The sequence below is a fragment of the Staurois parvus genome, unplaced genomic scaffold, assembly GCF_062004578.1.
Source record: "Staurois parvus isolate SC_StPar_1 unplaced genomic scaffold, SC_StPar_1.0 ptg000019l, whole genome shotgun sequence".
Classification (NCBI taxonomy): Eukaryota; Metazoa; Chordata; class Amphibia; order Anura; family Ranidae; genus Staurois; species Staurois parvus.
The window spans coordinates 14,274,333-14,294,022 of NW_028317815.1; the positions used below are offsets into that span (position 1 = coordinate 14,274,333).

The 19,690-nt window shown below is 40.0% G+C and overlaps 1 protein-coding gene across 2 annotated transcripts in view; it reads right to left on the reverse strand.

Annotated features, from left to right (window-relative positions):
* The window catches only part of SLC2A13 (solute carrier family 2 member 13), a 282,752-nt gene that overhangs the window by 191,787 nt on the left and 71,275 nt on the right, over nt 1-19,690 (reverse strand). For both annotated transcript variants that reach the window (XM_089685016.1, XM_089685010.1), the window contains exon 3: nt 19,442-19,650. In XM_089685016.1, coding sequence (XP_089541142.1) covers nt 19,442-19,650 — 209 coding nt within the window. The remainder of the gene's footprint in view (nt 1-19,441; nt 19,651-19,690) is intronic.

Sequence of the window (19,690 nt, forward strand, 5' to 3'; positions counted from 1 at the left end):
TGGAGAAACATATGCTCAGAAAGGTAATCAAACAAAATACAACTGAAGACTTTAGGGGGGCCCCAAAGTGATGGTAGCATTGTGACTGTTTGCCCAGCATCTTCTCTTGCCGATGTTAGAGGTGTTGAAATGGCAATGGCTGGCCAGGGCTCCAGCTCAAGGGTCTCTTACTGTCCTTAATCTTAAAATTCTGAAATTAAAGGTGTGGTGTATGGCTCTAAGATACACAAGTTTGTGCTTTATGCAAACGACTTGCTTGTATTTGATACTTCTCAGATAAAAACTATTCTCAATATTTTACACATTCTACACAGATTTAGAGAGATCTTGGGCCTTCAAATAAGACAATCTAATGCCTTGAATGCTAATATTCCCTCGGCCACCCTCACTAGATTGTGAGCTCATTCACTCCCTTGGCACATTTATTTAATAATCCTATTTTCCCTCCAGGTATAGATACAAGATCATGTAAATGGTGGCTTGATAAAGACATATTCAAGATATGGTAGTGTTTAACTTTCATAGAACCCTTCACTCTGAATTATTGTGTTTTGAAATCAGAGACGCCCTGATCTAAAGTCTTTCGGTTTTACCAGATATCCTATTTCCTGAGGTCTTTATGTCCTCATCTGTCCAAACCTTCTTGCCCCTCCCCGTTCAAAAAATGGTGCATCAGAGAAGAGGAATATCTTTAATCTATGGTCTGTTTCTCCACTCCCCAACAAAATTGCTATGTATGGCAGATTGGGGCAGAGAGGGATATTTCAACCAATTCGGACTTGGAGACATGGCAAGAGCGGTTTAAGCTATCCTATTGAGGGGTTTTGAATGTCTCCTTAATCAAAACCAATCTAAAAGGGTACTTACTAGATGGTAACCTATCCCTTCCCACCTAGATAAAATGTACCAAGGCACATCCCCATAGTGTTTGAGGGTATACCCTTAAAGGCTCAATGTTTCATATTTGGTGGGCTGTCCTAAACTTGGTACTGGAACTAAATCTTCTCTTTGCTCAGACAAGTCATAGGCATAGATATTCAACAACTTCAATGAGCCTTATTGAATGAACTAATTCCTGAGGCCTCTCATAGTATGCAGAGACTAAGAGACTTCTTGCGGCAAAAAGAATAACAGGGACATGGAAATAACCATCTGTCTCTGACTAAAATCTCATTGATCATTATTCATGAGAAAATTGCAAGTGTAATCAATGATAAGGTTAAACAGTTTGAAAAAAACCTGGGCATCTGGGGCTAATTATATAAAGGTACTCCTGGACCTAACCAGCTTTGAATAACATTGGACATCTCTGGGTCTATACTCTTTCCTTCCCTTCTCGTTTCCTCTTCTTGGATTGCGCTTACTTTCCTCTTTTCTTCCCCCTTCCCCATTTCTTACTTTCCTTATGGACATATAAGGTTTTACACTATGATTTAAAGTGACCTGACCTTGAAATTTTGATAGAGATAACTTATGTTTACTGTGAATGCAGCCTTATCCATACTTTCTCAATTGGCCTATTTTTCATACTTATGGCTGTTTCCATATTCCTGTAATCCCCAAATGTATCAGATACATTTTCTCCACTCTTGAATACGTCCAGTAACCTTTTTCTATGTAATAGATTTATAAAAATAAACATATTGAGTGTAAAAGGGCAGTGGGAAATTCTATAATTTATGTGTAAAAGTCTTAATAAAACATTCAGTAGATTCCATAGTATGGTGACAGCAGCAGTCAGTAGACCTGAACGGTATGGATGAGTAGGCTTCAACTGGAGTGAAGATTGTGCGGGCAGATGAAAAACATGCATAGAGTACTGCCCTGCTCCATTTCTGCAGCTGAAAAAAGTAGGAGTGGGATCATCCTAGGTGCCCACACTTGTTTGGTAGGTGAGCAGAGTAGCAGGATGCCAGGGCATATACATAGTGGTTCCTATAGGAGGTGTAGACTCTGCTTGCAGTGGGTATTCTGGTCTGTTATAGGGGAAGACCGTTATTATACAGGGATTAGGGTGGCCTAAAAGCATGGATCTAGTTCAGTTTGCTGCTCAGCTTTTATGAAGCAATAAAGTCAGTTGCATTGTGGGTATGGTACGCAATGTCAGTAGTACATACACATGGAAGACAAGTGCCAGTGTTGTGTATCTAAGGGGCATCCATGTGGAAGGCAGTTTAATTAGCCCCCTGAGTTAGCAGTCTATGGCAGTTCAATTGTACACAGGGCATGGGGGACTAGCCCAGATCAGCACCAAAGCAAGAAATGACTTAACCAAACAAACATAACAGAAAACAGTTATACAATTTAACTGGGTTCTAGGGGATCTGCATCAGGCCCCAGAGTGGTGGCTGCTTACAAAAGAAAAGTATGCCCATCAGTGTCCTGAAATTAGCTGTGCAGCAAAGGTGGCATACTGACAGGAAAAATGGGATTCACCATTGATACTGCAGATGTCTCTTCCGCAGTTCATTCACGAGCAAGCTCTTCTATTGAAGAGAGTAATAGTACAAATATCTTGAAATATCTTAAACTGGTTAAAAGAACAAAACACAAAGAAGCTGACCACTTGTATTCTGCAACTAAATTATAGGTGGTAGTCTTTTATTACCAATCAATAATAATGGGGGGGGGGGGGTTAAATGCCACAGACCACCGATTGTGGGATTGTTTTAAGGGTGGGTGAAAGCATTTTGGTTTTATTCACGACATCTGGCCCTTGCACATAGTGCAATTTCTGTTCAATGCAATTTCATCCTCCAGGGAACTTCATTCCAATAATAATAGACTACTTGCACTTTACTTCAGTGGGCAACTTTTAAAGTCTAAGTGCACTTCTTTTTTAACCATAGATTTTTAATGAAAATAAAAGAATACATTACAATGCATATTACGCTCTGTACACACTGATCAGGCTCTTGATATTTATTTTTCTATGAGCTGCCCTAAAATCCACCCAGAGATCCAAATGAGCACTCATATTGTAAGTCATGTGAAATATAAAGTACCATACTTAGAAAACAGAACAAGATATAAGTAGGAATTTCCTCCTTTCAGCTCCAAAATGACAAATATAATCAAATTAAAATTGTGTCCAGGTCTGAGAATAGCTTTTTCATATATCCCATTTTTATGATTGATATGTGCTCTATGTTCTTTATACGACATCAATTTTTCAATTGGTGGTTGAAACGACTTCCATTCTTTAGCAATTGTGATACGGCAAATAGAACATGTACTATTACAGTTCTGGAAACAGGAGGGAAGGACTATCTCTATGCCAAGTAATGCTTATGCAGGTGTAATAAGGTCATGCACTCTTGTAACATCTGAAATGAGGGAGGAAACTTGTTTCCAAAACATCTGGAGTACATCACATTTCCATAGGATGTGGAATAAATTACCTTCTTGGTGGCAGTTCCTCCAACATAGAGGGGAAGGATTCGAGATAGAATTTATGAAGTCTCCAGGCGGTCACGTACCATGTATGAAGGATTTTCTGAGAATTATCTGAATGATCTACGCATGTAGAGGACCTACTATGAACTCATATGGCCTGCAGCCATTATACGAACGAAAATGTCTGATCTAGGTACTTTTCCCACTTGTGCATGGAATTCAGCTTTTTGTATATAGGGTGCCGAGTGCATTGGATTATATAAAAAGGAGATGCCTTTAGCCATCACAGAGAGCTTGCTTGTGAGGAAATACCAGATCTGCTGGGCTATTTCCAGGTGCCGAAGTGGGCTTGTAGCCTTAAAAGTGTTTGATTTAGGGGATTCTATATATGTCAGCCGCATCCACACATGACAGGTCCCAGAAGACTACAGGGCCATTCAGGAAGCCACAAGCTGTCATAGCCGGGTGCCCACAATAAAGATGCCAGTGCCTGGAACACCAGATGGCTGGTGAAACGGGTTGCGGGGAGGACACAGCGGGATCGTGGGACCACTGAGTGGCTGTTTTTTTAAAAGTCAGCGGCTACAGTTTTTGTAGCTGCTGACTTTTATTTTTTTATATTGTGAGTGGAACTCTGCTTTAATGTTGTTCCTTTGGGATCTCTACTCTAAATCAGCCAATTTTAGTTTGAGGGACATAAGTTTCTCTTCTAGGTCAAAGTGTGTGTCAACTAGCTCATTATGGGCTTGGGTGAAATCCCCCATCTTGTTTTCCATATAGTCCACTCTGTCTCCTATAGCCTCCAAATCTTTCCGGGTGGAGCGCTTAAAATTAGCCATATCACATTGCAGAGCACCTATGAGAGACACCAGCATATTTTTTAAAGTCGTATCCAATACAGGATTCCCAGAGATGGGGAATACATTCAATTGCTCCTCATATTGTGTATACTCTATATCCTTCTCTCCCTGCCCCATATTATGTATCTGATCCCCTTCCTTTGTCAGCCTCCTTTTTTGTTTTAAAGGACTGTTAGATGCTGAAGGAACGGTGTGATTACCTTATTTCAGTGCTTCACCTGAGGCTGTGTTGCAGTGAAGTCTCAACATAGCTGCTGCTTGGGAGTGAGCAGAGAGAGGCCGAAGCCATTTTGGCTTGGTCTGCTCGCCGCAGGAGTTTAGAAATCTCTAAGTATTCTTGGCCCCTCTTTGCTCCTTTTCCCAATCGTGTCACCTTGTGTCGCCACTACCACCTCTTCCTCAGAGCCTCCTGCTGCCTCGGAGCTCTCCTCTTACACCACCATGTGCTCCAGCTGCCAGCTCTGCCCCCCAAAGTCTAAGTGCACCTTAACCACCTCAATACTAACATGTTTCTTCATTTTCACAAAAATGTGGAAAAAAAAAAAAAATCACCTTGTGGTGTCCACTTTCCAAGAAGAGGACATTTGTGAGGTTTTGTACTATCCGATTTTTTTTTTGTTTTTATAACAAAGTAAGAGAAACAGATTTTTTTAGTAATTGTCAAAATTATCACAACACTAAAAATTGTAAGATGACCTGGAAAAAAAGGGGGTTTAACATGCAGGTATTGAGGTGATTACTACTACAATCCCAGTTATCTAGGTCTTTAAAATACCCTGGCTGCTGTTGTGTAATTTGGAGATTAGCTGTCAATTTTGGATCAGGTTGTCCCGCCATTTCCCTCCTTCCCCCACTACTTTGTGAAGCCTTGCAGGGATAGCATGAGGAACTTTCTTGAGATTTGACACAGATTTCCTTAGTGTGGAAGACTAGACTAAAGCCATCAATACATGGCTCTAAATTCTGCCGGATCAGCAGAGACCAGACAAATTTCAATCCATGTATGGGCAGGGAGGTTGTACAGAAGTTGATCTACCAATCGATTTCTGTACCAAACTTCTGTTGGATTTTCCCCAAGCAATGCCGCCAACTATAGCCAGTAGTGCTGATCAGTGTACTCTAATGGCTGTCAGAATACAATAGCTAAGCAGGGAGGATTCAAACACTCGATGTAGATGGTAAAATCTAGTCTTTTTTTTATTCAACCTGCTAGTTGAATGAAAAAAAACTTGCCTATGGACCGCCAAAAGTCCTTCAAGTGGGGCCTCTGCTTAGAGTGGTAATAAACCTTTAGATAAGCCTAATGAAATTACAAACTTCAGGTGACAAACAAACCATCCTCTTAAGCTGTACCTCTATTTGTAGCACTCTCTCCTCCAGAGCTCTCTAAAGTACAAAGAACAGATGGTATTTCTCAGCTTCCATGAGCCAGTTATCTAACATCACTCAATCCAGAGAAAGAAAAGTGTAATCTTACATACATCATTACATATTTAATCTGGTTGAAAAATGACAAGTCCATCTTGTTCAACCAATGAAAGGGAAAAAATTATACAATCCTATACTCACAGTAGGTCCAGAGGAAGGTGAAAATCCCCAATAAAGCATGATCCAATTTGCTCCAGCAGGGGAAAAAATTACTTACTGATCGCCCAAGAGGCAAGCTGATATTCCCTGGAGATTAAATCTCTTTTCCTCCAGACGTAAAGAGCGCCCCCTTGTCCTCTGTGCTCACCTTAAAGTGAATAACTCTACACCAAGTTCACTATATGGGCCTCCTATGTATTTAAACACGTTGATCATATCCCCCCCCCCCCCCAATCTTGTCTTCGCAAGAGAGAATAAATTCAGTTACTCTAATTTTTCCTTATAGCTGAGCTCCTCCGTGCCTCTTATAAATTTGGTTGCCCTTCTCTGCATATTCTCCAGTTCTTCGATATGCTGTTTGTGAATTGGTGCCCAAAACTGAACTGCATATTCCAGATGAGGTCTTACTAATGATTTGTACAGGGGTAAAATGATACCTCTCTCTGGTGTCTATACCTCTCAATGCAAGAGAGGATTTAGCTCTTTTTGGAAATACAGATTGCCATTGCATGCTCTTATTAAGCTTCTTATCTACCAGAAACCCAGATCCTTCCCCACCATTGATTCCCCCAGTTGTACTCCCCCTAGTATGTAAGATGCATGCATATTCTAAGCCTCAAGTGCATAACCTTACATTTATCAACATTAAACCTCACTCGCTGCATGGTTTCCCAATTAAACAGTGCATTGAGGTCAGCTTGTAAGTGACAATTGAATGGAATGTACACACCCACCTTACACTGCCTCAGTGGGAAACATGCACATCTGAGGCAGAGGGGGTTGACCATCATCATGGATTGCCTGGTGTCGAAGAAAACTGCCAGAATTCACATACACAGATTGCAGAGGAAATAGAGAACAGTCAGGATTCACTCAAGGTGTTATTGATGGAAGCAGGTACACACATTAGGATATGCATTGTTTATTTTTTCATAAGGTTTAAAACCACTTTAAATGTAGGAAAGGACAGTTTCCCTTTCACTTTCACCCCCTCATTGTCGCTTGCCTGTTGGTCTTGGAAAGTGATAGGTGGTAAGGCCTGGCACTGAAACATCTCCACATACTTCTGGGATACAGAGCAGAGAATATGATGGGGAAATTCTTTCCAGGTTGAAATTCAGAGGGCTTGTACAGCCCAGGTGCCAAATTTTTCCCATGGTAAAGCTGATGGTAGCGGAGTAAGCTGAAGTTTTTTCTCCATGGCTCAGGAACTAATCTAAAGTGTGGCCGTTCTTCACTTAACCTTGTCCCCTGTTACTCATGTTTTATGTTTTTTTTAAACTACTACTTTCACCAGTCTACACAAATATCAAAGTCTAGTCATCACTCTCCATGAGGCTAAAGTTCATTTGTGTCTTTTTCAGCACAAAGAAAGACTGCCTACTCATTTGCATTTAGAACAGGGAATACCCTAAAGATCTTAATATAATGCCTAGAAATAATGACTAGAAATATCATCTCTAGCATACAGATAATGAAAATATATATGGCTGAGTTTAAGTGAATTCAGTAATAAAAGCATAACAGGCTTTTATGCATCTTAAACACATAATGCAGCTTGCATTTAAATTACATCTTGACATTAGAAAAAAAAGGCTTAAATGAACATTTGCAATGTTATCTAGGGTTTTTCTCTCCAAAATGTGTAAGTAAAAAGAAGAAAAAAAAAATCAAGGTAACAAACTGTGGGTTATTGCAGAGGAACCCTAATGGGTACATAAAACAAACCATAGTTATCAACCATTTCCACTTTTGAGATGGACTGTCCAGTAGTTATGTAAAAGATGGCTGTATGTGTATTAAAAATCTGTTACACATCCCAAGAAACATCTAGGGATTAGCATTTTTCATGAGGTTTCTATAGTGATAATAGACAATACCTAGTACAAACCACTACTACCTCGCAGACAAGACAATTGTGTAACTTTTAAGTAAATGTACAGTATATGCCAATTGGAAGGCATGTCTAAAGATCTTGACCACTAATTGAAAACACTGAGATTTCCTCCAGCCACCAGACTGAAATTACCACAGCATGGGATAGGAAACTCTAGTGGGCTCTATCAGTTGATGTTATCTGTAAAGGAAAACAGCAGAAGCATGACACAGAAAGCCCCTGTTCTTAACATTAGCAGATTTGACAAAGATTCACCTACAAGCGGAGGAGCAGCAACACTGCCAACCAGCATTTATTCCCATGCATCTTTAAACAGTAGTGAAAAGATTGGGCATGGAAAGCATAGTACTGCTGTGGCAGTTTCTTGAGGTGTTGCATATTGAGCTAAAACTCATACCATACAGTTTGGGAGTGTGGTTCCTTCCTAAAACATCCATAATAAGTCAGCTAAGAAATAATAGGACACATTGCCTCCTTTCTCCCTGGAGGATGTTCAACTGATGTCCCACAAGCCAATATTATGTTCCATGTTGTACCCCAACCATGCTCACCCCATTCTGCCTATTTCAGCAATGGTCTGACAGGCTGGGACAATTCTCACCCAGAACTGGGAGCCAGTTTTAAAAACCCAGGAGTCAGCACGGTGGAGCCTAAAGATGACTATATACACAGTAAGTCACTGACAGATGCATAGAAAGATACATAGTTAAGCATCATGAGATCATGTTTGGCCATATGTGTACCCCATCCATGATCATATCCCACTCTCAGGGGTTACCCCTGTCCACATAAATCTACATCTTGCCCTCTCAACCTCCTTTGTACTTAATGCTTTATGGTCAGCTGCCACTCTGTCTCCTTTATTCCCTGCCAACAACAGCTTCCACTTTGAACCTTCTATGCCACATCTAGTCTGTAGCCACATGCCATTCTGCCTCCTCTACTCCACACCCAGTCCACAGGCTTAACTGTCAGTCATTTAGCTTACTCTCTTCCCCCTCACGATCCACGATTGGCTCCTGCTCCCTAAACTTCCCTCTACGATCGAATTACACTCTGTGTGCTAGTTGCAATTTTTTTTGCTTAGTCCTGACCTTTATAGCACTTTGTATAGTCCATAGGATTGTTTGAATCAGATTAGGCCAATGTCGCCACAACAGACACCCAATTCATAATATACATGTATATAATGGACAAATTACACCCCTGGGGCCAAACACACAGACAGTTCTGTGTGAGCAGACCAACTGTATTTGGATGGATTTAGCCACCAGTTTGGGCAACAGGGAATAAAAACAAAGCTCCCAATGCACCAGCTGCATCTTTGTGCCAGCTGCAACTCTGAGCTGGCAGAGTCCTTTTTAAATAGCTAGCAGTAGCTCCTAATGTGCCAGCTACATCCACGCATTAGAAGAGTTTGCTTACTGGAGAAAAGGAATTGGAAGCCACTGTTGGCTTGTAAGCAAATTTCTCCTGTGCTGGGATGCGGCTGCAAAAGGAGTAAGGAAATTGGTCAACCCAGAGATGCTGCCCTTGCATCAGAAGCCTTTTTCACCAGCACCAGTGGTTACCCACTTTAGACCTTATACAGACTTTATCAAAGTGGCTGTCAGAAGGTAATGTGCCTATATGTGGCTAGGACTGAGACCTGCAAAAAGCCCTTTAGAGGCTGTCAGTCCCACATTAACCTGACAGGGAGAACTGACGAGACAAAGACAGTCAGATAAACTATTGAAAATGTAAAATATTAAACTACATTAAAGTTCAATCATATCCTGCATTACATGCAATAATTTTTATTAGGCATCCCAACATGCCTTCAGAATGCAACTGCACTACAACAAATCACAACACCTGATATGTGTTTTGCGATGCAGGACCTACATGCAATTCAACGTGCCTCAAGACATAAAAATGCACAGCTATTGGGTAGTCCTCTGGACATTGTGAGTGCTGCTCTTGAGGCTCTATGATTTCCAAGTTATTCAGCACTGTATTACACTATGCTGTACAGAGATCACTCAGCTATGCACATAAATGGTTCCCCCAGAGTTTTAAGAAATGCAAAATTAAAATACCACTGTGGTTCATGGACTGTGGAGGAAACTGGAGCTGCTGGAGGAAACCCACAGAAACATGACAATCAAAAAAATCTATGTACAAGGCACATCCCTGCTATTTCACGCTTTCAGATTGTGCATAGGACTACAGAACAAATGCATATTTTCAGACATGTATGTTAAAATCCTTCAACTGGGGAACTTCCTCTCGTGCTAAGGATTACAACCCTATTCTAAATACAGTCATACATGTTTTCAAAAAGGTGCAAACACATAACATGCACTCTATCACGTACCTGGTGTTAGAGGCCAATGGAGAGAGGTCTACCCTTGCGGCTAAGTTCCAGACTCCCCTGAGAGTGGGACAGCAGGCGTCAGGCCCAAAGTGGCACAGGTCGCCTGTAGGAGTGCTCGTTGGTGGTCCACCCAGGAGCACAGCTGGTGCACTGAGATGGGATCTGCAGACAGGTGGTGCCTGTGCGAGGTATGCAAGCCTTCCGGGAAACAGAGGATCACAGGATAGCCAGTTCAAAGCCGAGGTCAGGTACCAGGTGGAAATTAGAGCAGACGTAGTCAGATGGGATAGCCGAGGTCATACACAGAGGAGCAAGAGGGAATATCTGTTAGCCAAGCCAAGGTCATACACAGAGGAGCAAGAGGGGATATCCATTAGCCAAGCCGAGGTCAGATCAGGGGTTAAGCAGAGAAGACAGGTCCAAGAGCAAGCCGAGTTGGTATAAGGAAATCACAGATCAGAATAGAACAGGAACAAGGCACTGGGAAGCCACAGATCAACCAGCACCTGAGAGTAGGGCAGGGCTTCCTTATAAAGGCTGTTTGGAGCCAAATTTGAGCCGATGTAAACTTCTGCGGCCATGCAGGGTACTGGCAGGGGTGCCAGGTCTCCTAACACCTCTGCCGAGGACAGAGCCCTTACACATTCCTTCAGTCCCAAAATAAAATTCCAGAAACAAAAGAAAAACAAAAACGGTCTGAAATAAACTACAAACACCAGTGGAATTTAAAGTTGCACTGGAAAATTAATGTTAAAGGTCTTCAGTGGTTAGGTGGCAACATGGGATACAAGATTTTTTTTTTTAAGACACTTTGGTACACAAGGATGTTTATTTGTAATAGAATAATAAAAGCTCACTTTGTACATTTACATTCAGCAAACCATGCTGTATTTCTAGGGGGATACAATTACACTGTAGAGTTAGACAGAGTTCAACGTACCATGGAAGTCATTAAACTGTATTCAGGCTGGATCTTGTTAAAATCACACTATGAGCTCATAATATTACTCCTTGACTTTTTTGAAACATCTGTCTGAGTACCTTTTGTACTTTTCTCACACATTGAGCTAGTTGTATCCTGTGTACTCTGATAAATATCATTGCACCTTTCTGGAAGAAGTAACACTATAACAACTTTATTGGCATTATACCAAAACTTGCTTCCATCCGTTGACTCTAATTGGCAGATTGACCTTTTCTAGCTGTTTTCCATCTAACTAAGAGGTATGTTCTTTATTAGCAGTAAAAAGCCTTGACATTGCTGTTTCTATAGGTCGGCTGATTCTCTAACGTCTGCGTTCCTGGGTTTTTAACTTTTGAGGACTTGTCCTAAATAATACATGTGATCATTTCAAGATCTAAGCCACAATAAGAAGAACTGCAGATAAAGTTAAGGCACAAATTGTTTTACCCACAATTTAACAAAATATATATTTATGGTACTTTCAGGGAAAAATAACAAATTAAGAATCTAGCTTGAAGGGATTTAATAATGAATATATTTTTTGATTTTCATTTTTTTATTCCTTAAACTGCAGATCTCGTTTTTTAATATTAACGACATTAAGACAGGTCAGCAGTTGTTAGGCTTGTGTTGACATCTGAATCCATGGTGGAGATATTTCTCTTCATGTCTGGCCCTTGTAGCACAAGTTACCAGGATAGTATGAAATGTTTACAGTGTGGATACTAACACAAAAATTTTGTTTTGGCTCGAGTTCCACTTTAAATCTTTCACTGCAAATTTTTCTATTGTTTATTTTTCCCTTACAGCTTTCAGAGTTGTTGAAAGATCCCCCAGCACACATTTTCTGAATGCAAAGAAGTGGTAGAATAAAATAAAGGTGATACTGATTTTGTAAGGTCCCACAATAGTTGCGCAAATGTTTAGCTAAATTTAGCTAAAAATACACCAAGATAATTATTATCGGACACAAAATGTAAAATAAAATTCCTGCTAGATCTGAAGGATAAAACTAAATTGAGTTATTTATCAACAAATCTGTAAATTTAGATGTGCCTTTCTGTAAAATGGTGAAAATCAAAAAGGTACGCAAAACTGTAACTATTGAAAATTAATCTAAAAATCTGGAGGTTATCGATTTTCACTTACACCTTTCAGAGTTTTAAAAAGATCCCCACCAAACCATATATTTTCTGAAAGCACAACCTGTAGAATAAAAATAAGGTGCTACTTATTTTTTAAGTGCTGCAGCAGTTACACAAATCTTTATCAAACAATATTTTCACTAAAAGGACACTAAAATCATCATTAGCAGACGCAAACAGTAAAACTTACTAGATTCCTGCTAAATTTCAAATAAAGCTAAAACTGTATTGAGTTGATAAAAAAAAAAATGCTTGTACATTTTTCATTGTACCTTTTTCAGACAGTGAAAACCAAATGGTATGCAAAACTGTAACACAATCTGAAGTTGGCTTTTCCCTACGCATTTTCTTAATGCCCAATCGCAGTGCCATATGTGCACTGCATTGGTGTATGTTGTGATAAAATGATGCAGGCATTCGTTTTTTGCAATGCAGTGTGTTACAATGTTTAGCAATGCACTTTTGTATTGTGTTTTAGGCCTCATTCACAGCCACAAAGGGCTTCACAGCATCAAAAAGAGGAGCATTTCTGTGTCCAGAAGTCGGTGTTTGTGTACAGCTATGGGCGGCAGCCCACAGCCCAATAACAGGCTGACAGACACCATAGCTGCACACATGTATTTGAACACCCAAGTGGTTACATGCATATAGAAATTTATGAGTTCAGTTTGCATCCAGCGTGTGAGATTACATGTGTACAGCCACAGTATCTGTTAGCCTGTCATTGATTCATAACAGATTATGTATGCAGCTATACGCAAACATCTTTGAATCCAGGGTGCAGAAATGAGCTCTGTGTGAATTAGGTCTTGGGGCTCATTCACACGGGCTGTAGCCTGTACAGTGTGATAAGTGGTTTCTTTATACGGCTGGAGCTATATGCAGACAGCCTATGTAACTATGGGGACGCAGCTGCTGTATGAACACAGTGACAGGTCTTAATTTAACAGGCGTGCGGGTGCATGGCCTTGAATGCAGACAGCATTAGCCTTCATGCATACTTGATGTTTTTACAGCGGCTGTTTTTGGCTTTTGACATTTTTTTCTACAGCCAGTAAACCCCCCAGTATGTTATCCTATGTCTCCATGCACACACAGACTGTAATTAAAATGTTTATTGGCTGGGATGTTTTTTGGCTGGAAAAAAAAACATAGAACTAGTGGGTTTCTAGAGGAGTTTTTTTAGCTGTAAAAAAGCTCTAATGCAGAAAAATGTGGCAAAACGCCATAAACCGGCATTTTTGGACTTGCGACCAAAAAAAAAAAACCCTCTAAAAAGCACGAAAACCGCAAAACGCAGGAAAATGCCGCTAATCGCCACTAAACGCTAATGCAAAAACGCTAAAAAGAACCCTAAATAACTCAAGTTTTTAACGTGACTTTACACAGCTAAAGTTACCAGCGTTATTAAAACGTCCAGTGTGCACGAGGGCTTAATTTAGTATGCATATTGTATGCCTGTGAGAGGGCTGTGTGTGCCCACACAGGGATGCACAGGTGTTTTGTGATACCTGCGAAGGCACTCCCATTCGAGTCATGGCCACAGCTGCTGCTCCCAATCTGAAAATCGTGCAGGTGCATGACCTGGAATGCAGACAGTGTTTGCTCAGCGCTGTGCACCCACATGATTGTCAAAATGGGAGAAGTTTTTGTTTGTGCAGCCTGTGTCCCAACTTACATGAATGGGAATTCTTACAAGGGATGCATGGAACACCTGTGCATCCCAGTGTAGGCAAACACAGCCCTTGAAGGGGCGTATGCTGCAGCGCACCCATGTGAGCAAGGCCTTTATTGTTATATGTTATCTTTAACATTATTTTCTTTATTTTTTAAGTAATGTTTTGCAATTAAGTTTTTCAAATAACCCTGTTGGGAGAAGGAGCTTTGGTGAAATATCAAGGGTCTAAACTGACCCCCCAATTTCTCACTTAACAAAAAAAAAAAAAAAAAGAAGAAGAATGGGGGACACAGATCTCCAACCCCCTTCCCAGCACTGAATGAATGAATAGGAAGCCCTCTGTAAAGAGGCATCCTGTTATCCTGTTTATTCCTAATTTACTAATGTTTACAAAACATTGTTTACTATGCTTTCAGTTTGTGCATGAACAAAAAAGAGAATAACCTACCTCTAAATATGTAGCTTCCTTAGCTTGGGGATCAGTACAAGACACAGGACTTGTATTCTTAGACCTTGGGTTATATCCAGGCTGCCATCAGGGGAAAGGACACTGGCAAAAGCAGTCTAGGGTAACCCCTAATATACATTCAAACTTCGCCCACTCAGTGGAACTGCAGTTTTTAGCAAGCACTAAGGAGTGATCAGAGGCACAGAGAAGAATGGTCTGTGCCTGGTACTGTACTCTACTATAAAAATACAGGTGTGCAAAAATTCCTGTCATCTTAAATGTACAAGACTGGCAATCATAAACAATGGGACTTTCCCAAGCAATAAATGGAGGTGTTGCCACAGCATAGCAAACAGAACTACCAACAGGCCATCTACCTACCAAGACATGGCCGTCCACCTAAACTGACAGGCCAGGCAAGGAGAGTATTAATCAGAGAAGCAGCCAAGAGACCCATGGTAACTCTGGAGGAGGCACAGAGATCAACAGCTCAGGTGGGAGAATCTGTCCACAGGACAACTATTAGTCATGCACTCCACAAATTTGGCCTTTATGGAAGAGTGGCAAGAAGAAAGTCATTGTTGAAAGAAAGCCATAAGATGTCCCTTTTGCAGTTTGCGAGAAGCCATGTGGGGGACACAGTAAACATGTGGAAGAAGATGCTTTGGTCAGATGAGACCAAAATTTAACTTTTTTGCCTAAAAGCAAAACGCTATGTGTGGCAGAAAACTAATACTGCACATCACCCTAAACACACCATCCGCACCGTGAAACACGGTGGTGGCAACATCATGTTGTGGGGATGCTTTTCTTCAGCAGGGACAGGGAAGCAGGTCAGAGTTGATGGGAAATCTTAAAAAATAAACTGTCAGAGTCTGCAAAAGACTGGAGACTGGGGCGGAAGTTCACCTTCCAGCAGGACAACACCCCTAAACATGTAACCAGAGCTACAATGGAATTGTTTAAATCAAAGCATATTCATGTGTTAGAATGGTCCTGTCAAAGTCCAGACCTAAATCCAATTCGAGAATTTGTGGCAAGACTTAAAAATTGCTGTTCACAGATGCTTTCCATCCAATCTGACAGAGCTTGAGCTATTTTGCAAAGAAGAATGGGCAAAAATGTCACTCTCTAGATGTGCAAAGCTGATAGACATACCCAAAAAGACTTGAAGCTGTAATTGCAGCGAAAGGTGGTTCTACAAAGTATTGACTCAGGGGGGCTGAATACAAATGCACGCCACACTTTTCAGATATTTATTTGTAAAAAACTTTGAAAACAATTTATCATTTTCCTTCCATTTCACAACTATGTGCCACTTTGTGTTGGTGTATCACATAAAATCCCAATAAAATACATTTATGTTTATGGTTGTAACATGACAAAATGTGGAAAATTTCAAGGGGTATGAATTCTTTTTGAAAGCACTGCTGTACTCTGAATTGAGACAAGTACACACTATAGAGGGATATGCTTTATTCCTATTGCATGTCTGAGGTTTACAACCACTTTAAGATTAATCTTTTACCTAAAGGTTTATATCTATTTCAGACCATTCTGCTTAGTCTCCCTAAGTCTTCTTTTGCTACATTAAAGACAGCGTTGGTGAGGTATATTTGGAAAGGTAAGAAACCTAGACTTAAACGATCAAATTCTCACTAGAACAAAAGAACAAGGGGGAATAGCCTTACTAAATATAGAATTATATTAGAAAGCATTACATTTGGACCATATATTGGACTGGTTTGAGAAATATCAATTCAGGTTAGAGCAAGATATAGGTACAGTTCCCAAATATAAATAGCAGTGGGTAATATTTGTATTATGGTCCATGCTACCAACCTTATCGTTATTTTTACAGGCATAGTTCTGAAGATATGGAAACAGATATTACTTAATTTCCAGCTAGCTACAATTAACGGTCCAATAATACCTATAATGGGAAATTCTGTATTCTCACTAACATGCACCATTTTTATGCTCAACCCAGTTATATTATTAAATGTCTGCTAGAAAGAGAAATACAATCACTTCAGCATTTATTCCACCCTTTAGTTCCACCAAGAACAGCTTGGTTTCAATATCCACAGTTTAAACACTTTATTAATGAGACAGTGAAGCATAATCAATTAAATCGTAAACTCACTCTGTTTGAACAGATATGCATTTCTAGGGAAATACCCTCCTATACCATCTTTTTTCTATATAATTACTATGAAAACAACAACTGGAGAAGGTATACAATCTAAGGTAACAGGAAAGGGAATAGAACGCCTGTTTAACAAAAAAAAAATATATGTAGATGTTCCTTACATACACATAAATTGAGCATGGCTAGCGAGATACAAGAAAGAAACTAAGTTGCTAACCCAAAGGTATAGATCTCCTTATAAGGTTGCATCCGATATCTGCTATAAATTCAAATAAATGTTGGCAATGTCTCTCGGTGGTTGGCACGCTCTCTGGTGTCCACACATCTAGTAGAGCTGCCCTCTGATTAAGTAGTTTTGGGATAAAGTAGCACGGATATATAATAGTTTCAATGGATTATGAATGGACACCCGAGACGTTATTGCTTTCAATAATCCCTGGTAAAATTTCCTCAGTTAAGAATTCATTAATGCAGCCAGACCTCTGATACCAAGACACTAGCATCTACCAAATACCAAACTTTTGGGGAATGGGTGATAGAGATGTGCCATTTTACAAGGATGGCGGAAAATGTTGCACCAGAAACAAAACCTCCTGCGCTCTAGAACTCAAAACAAGGAAAGGTGGAAGGAATCCTTGAAACAGTTCTACAAATGCATGGAAGGTTGTGCAGCTCTAAAACAAAGCTGGGGAAGCCCGACTGAAACTGTGAAGGGAAGCAAAAAGAGAGCACACCAACCTTGCGCATTAACTCAGTAAACTATGATTTTATTGAATAAAAAATATATATACTCACAAACAAGGAAGTATAACAAGCATAAACAGATACTCAAAAGAACTTGAAGTGTAGAGCCAGTGTAAGCCACATCATGAGGGTAGACCCTTCAGACTGACGAAGGGTCCCCCTTCAAACCGCCTCCGCCTCACTCTGAGAGTCTACCCTCATGATGTGAGCTATTCTTTGCAAAATAGCTCAAGCTCTGTCAGATTGGATGGAGAGCGTCCGTGAACAGCAATTTTCAAATCTTGCCACAAATTCTCGAATTGGATTTAGGTCTGGACAATGACTCACACTGGCTCTACACTTAAAGTTCCTTTGATGATCTGTTTATGCTTGTTATACTTCCTTGTTTGTGAGTACATATATTTTTTTATTCAATAAAAACATAGTTTACTGAGGTAATGCGCAAGGTTAGTGCGCTCTCTTTTTGCTTCACTTCATGGAAAATGTTGCACAACAGCAGGTCTTTTGGTCAGGGTGGACCCCCTGGATCAAATATATGGAAACAAATGATTTTAGGACCTTAATGTAAAGCTTTGTATTTGTTAGATTGTTTAAGGTGATAAAGTGAAATAGGCCCCCTAACTGAATCTGCCTCCCTTATTGACCCCCCCCCCCCCCCCCCCCCCCTCTACACACACACTTTTTTTTTCTTTAGGGAGTTCTTTAAGAAAAACATGACAGTCTTTGTTTTTTTTTTTAGGACAGGGATAAGATATGTAGGCATGCATAGAAATATATTTGATTACATTTTATATATGCTTAGGGTATAGGAATAATGGATACTGAATGATTTTTGTATTCTTCCTTTTATCTTTTACATCTTTCTTTTTTTTGTATAGTTTTTTTCGGTTAATTAAAGATTTTATTAAAATAGACTGAGTAATTTAAAAAAAAAAATGTATATAGGGTCAAAATGTAAAATCATATATTCATTTCCATTTTCTGTCTCAGGATCCAGCTCTTTGCCAGCCTGTCTGCAGAGAAACAGTAGCAGAAGAAGCTTCAGGTTCTCTGTTGCTGGTTACATGCTCAAAATAAAGAAAAAAAAGCCTTTGTGATACAGAGTAAAAATAAATCAAAAGTTTTTAAATTGTCATACAAATATATATATGTGAAATCAAATCTTTATTTTTTTTTTATGGCAATAACATGGTCTGGGCAGATTTGTACTGTGTCATGCCCGTCCAGCCTGTGCCTTAGAATAACAGGAAGGTGAAAAATCCTTCAATCAAAATGTATATCCTGCCACCATTGTGTTTAGCTTGTTAGTGAGCATGGCGGAGGAGGCTGTAATTTACCAGTGTGCATACACTCACATGTGTGACTCTACATTCAAATGGGAGCTCAGATGTGATCGGGAGGCAATGCTTAGGGTAGAAAGTACACTGAAAACTGGGAATGTGCAATAGCTACCAACAATGCTCTGCAGAGTCCCCAACTGCAGTGGGGACATGGACAGAGATCAAAAAAGATCATCATTTTTGGCAGTGTGGTGGCTCCCTGATGCCTGGTCCAGCTTTCTGCAGGCTCTGACATCCTGCGGCTTCCACCTGGATAGGACTTGCACATGGTGGCTTCACCTTCTGTCACTACATGCCTGTTACCAGACTTTTGTGAGCGAATTTTACTGTATATTAATGTCTTCCTAATAACTTGAGCTACACTATCGGCGGCCCAGTGCTTCTCTTTCCCTTCCTTTTTTCTGTTCGTATACTCACTATGCCCTGTGAATAGGCACTGCTGTGTCACAGAATTCACAGAGCCTGCCCTCTGAACTACAGAAGGGGAATTTCAGGAAGCAGAATTAGTACAGCAATTACTGCTTGCAGCCAGTAGGGTACTATAATTAATGTAGTTCTTAGAAATTGTCAAATAGATTAGAATATAAATTATAGAGGAAAAGAACCAACGTATGTAAGGAATCCAGAAAGCTGTGGAAAGAGATGTCCAGCAGACAGGCAGCACATACAACATGAAAGAATATTTTTCAAATAAGCTTATATTGGATTGTCAAAAATAACCATCATTTGTATTACTTTTACAATGCTTATGTTATAAAATTAAATATATGCTGTGACCAAAGAACTCTTAATAGTTTCCCTTTCTTATACATAAAAAGTGTAAACATATACATGCCTGAAAAGCCAAAACACACATTTCAGTAGTTTTACTAACCTGCACCCACTTCCTTCTCTTCCTCATCAATGCTATTCTTAATGCTGTCATACTCTTCATCAATTGTTTGGTTTCCCCGAATTTGAGATAAAACTCTTCGGGCCTTCTGTGTTTGGCCTTTTTGTATAAGCCAACGTGGACTTTCTGGTAGAAACAAAAAGCCAAGAAACTGGAAAACAGCTGGAACCGCAGACAGGCCAAGCATGTACCTGTAAAAAGAAAATGGCTACATAAATATTATAGCACCAC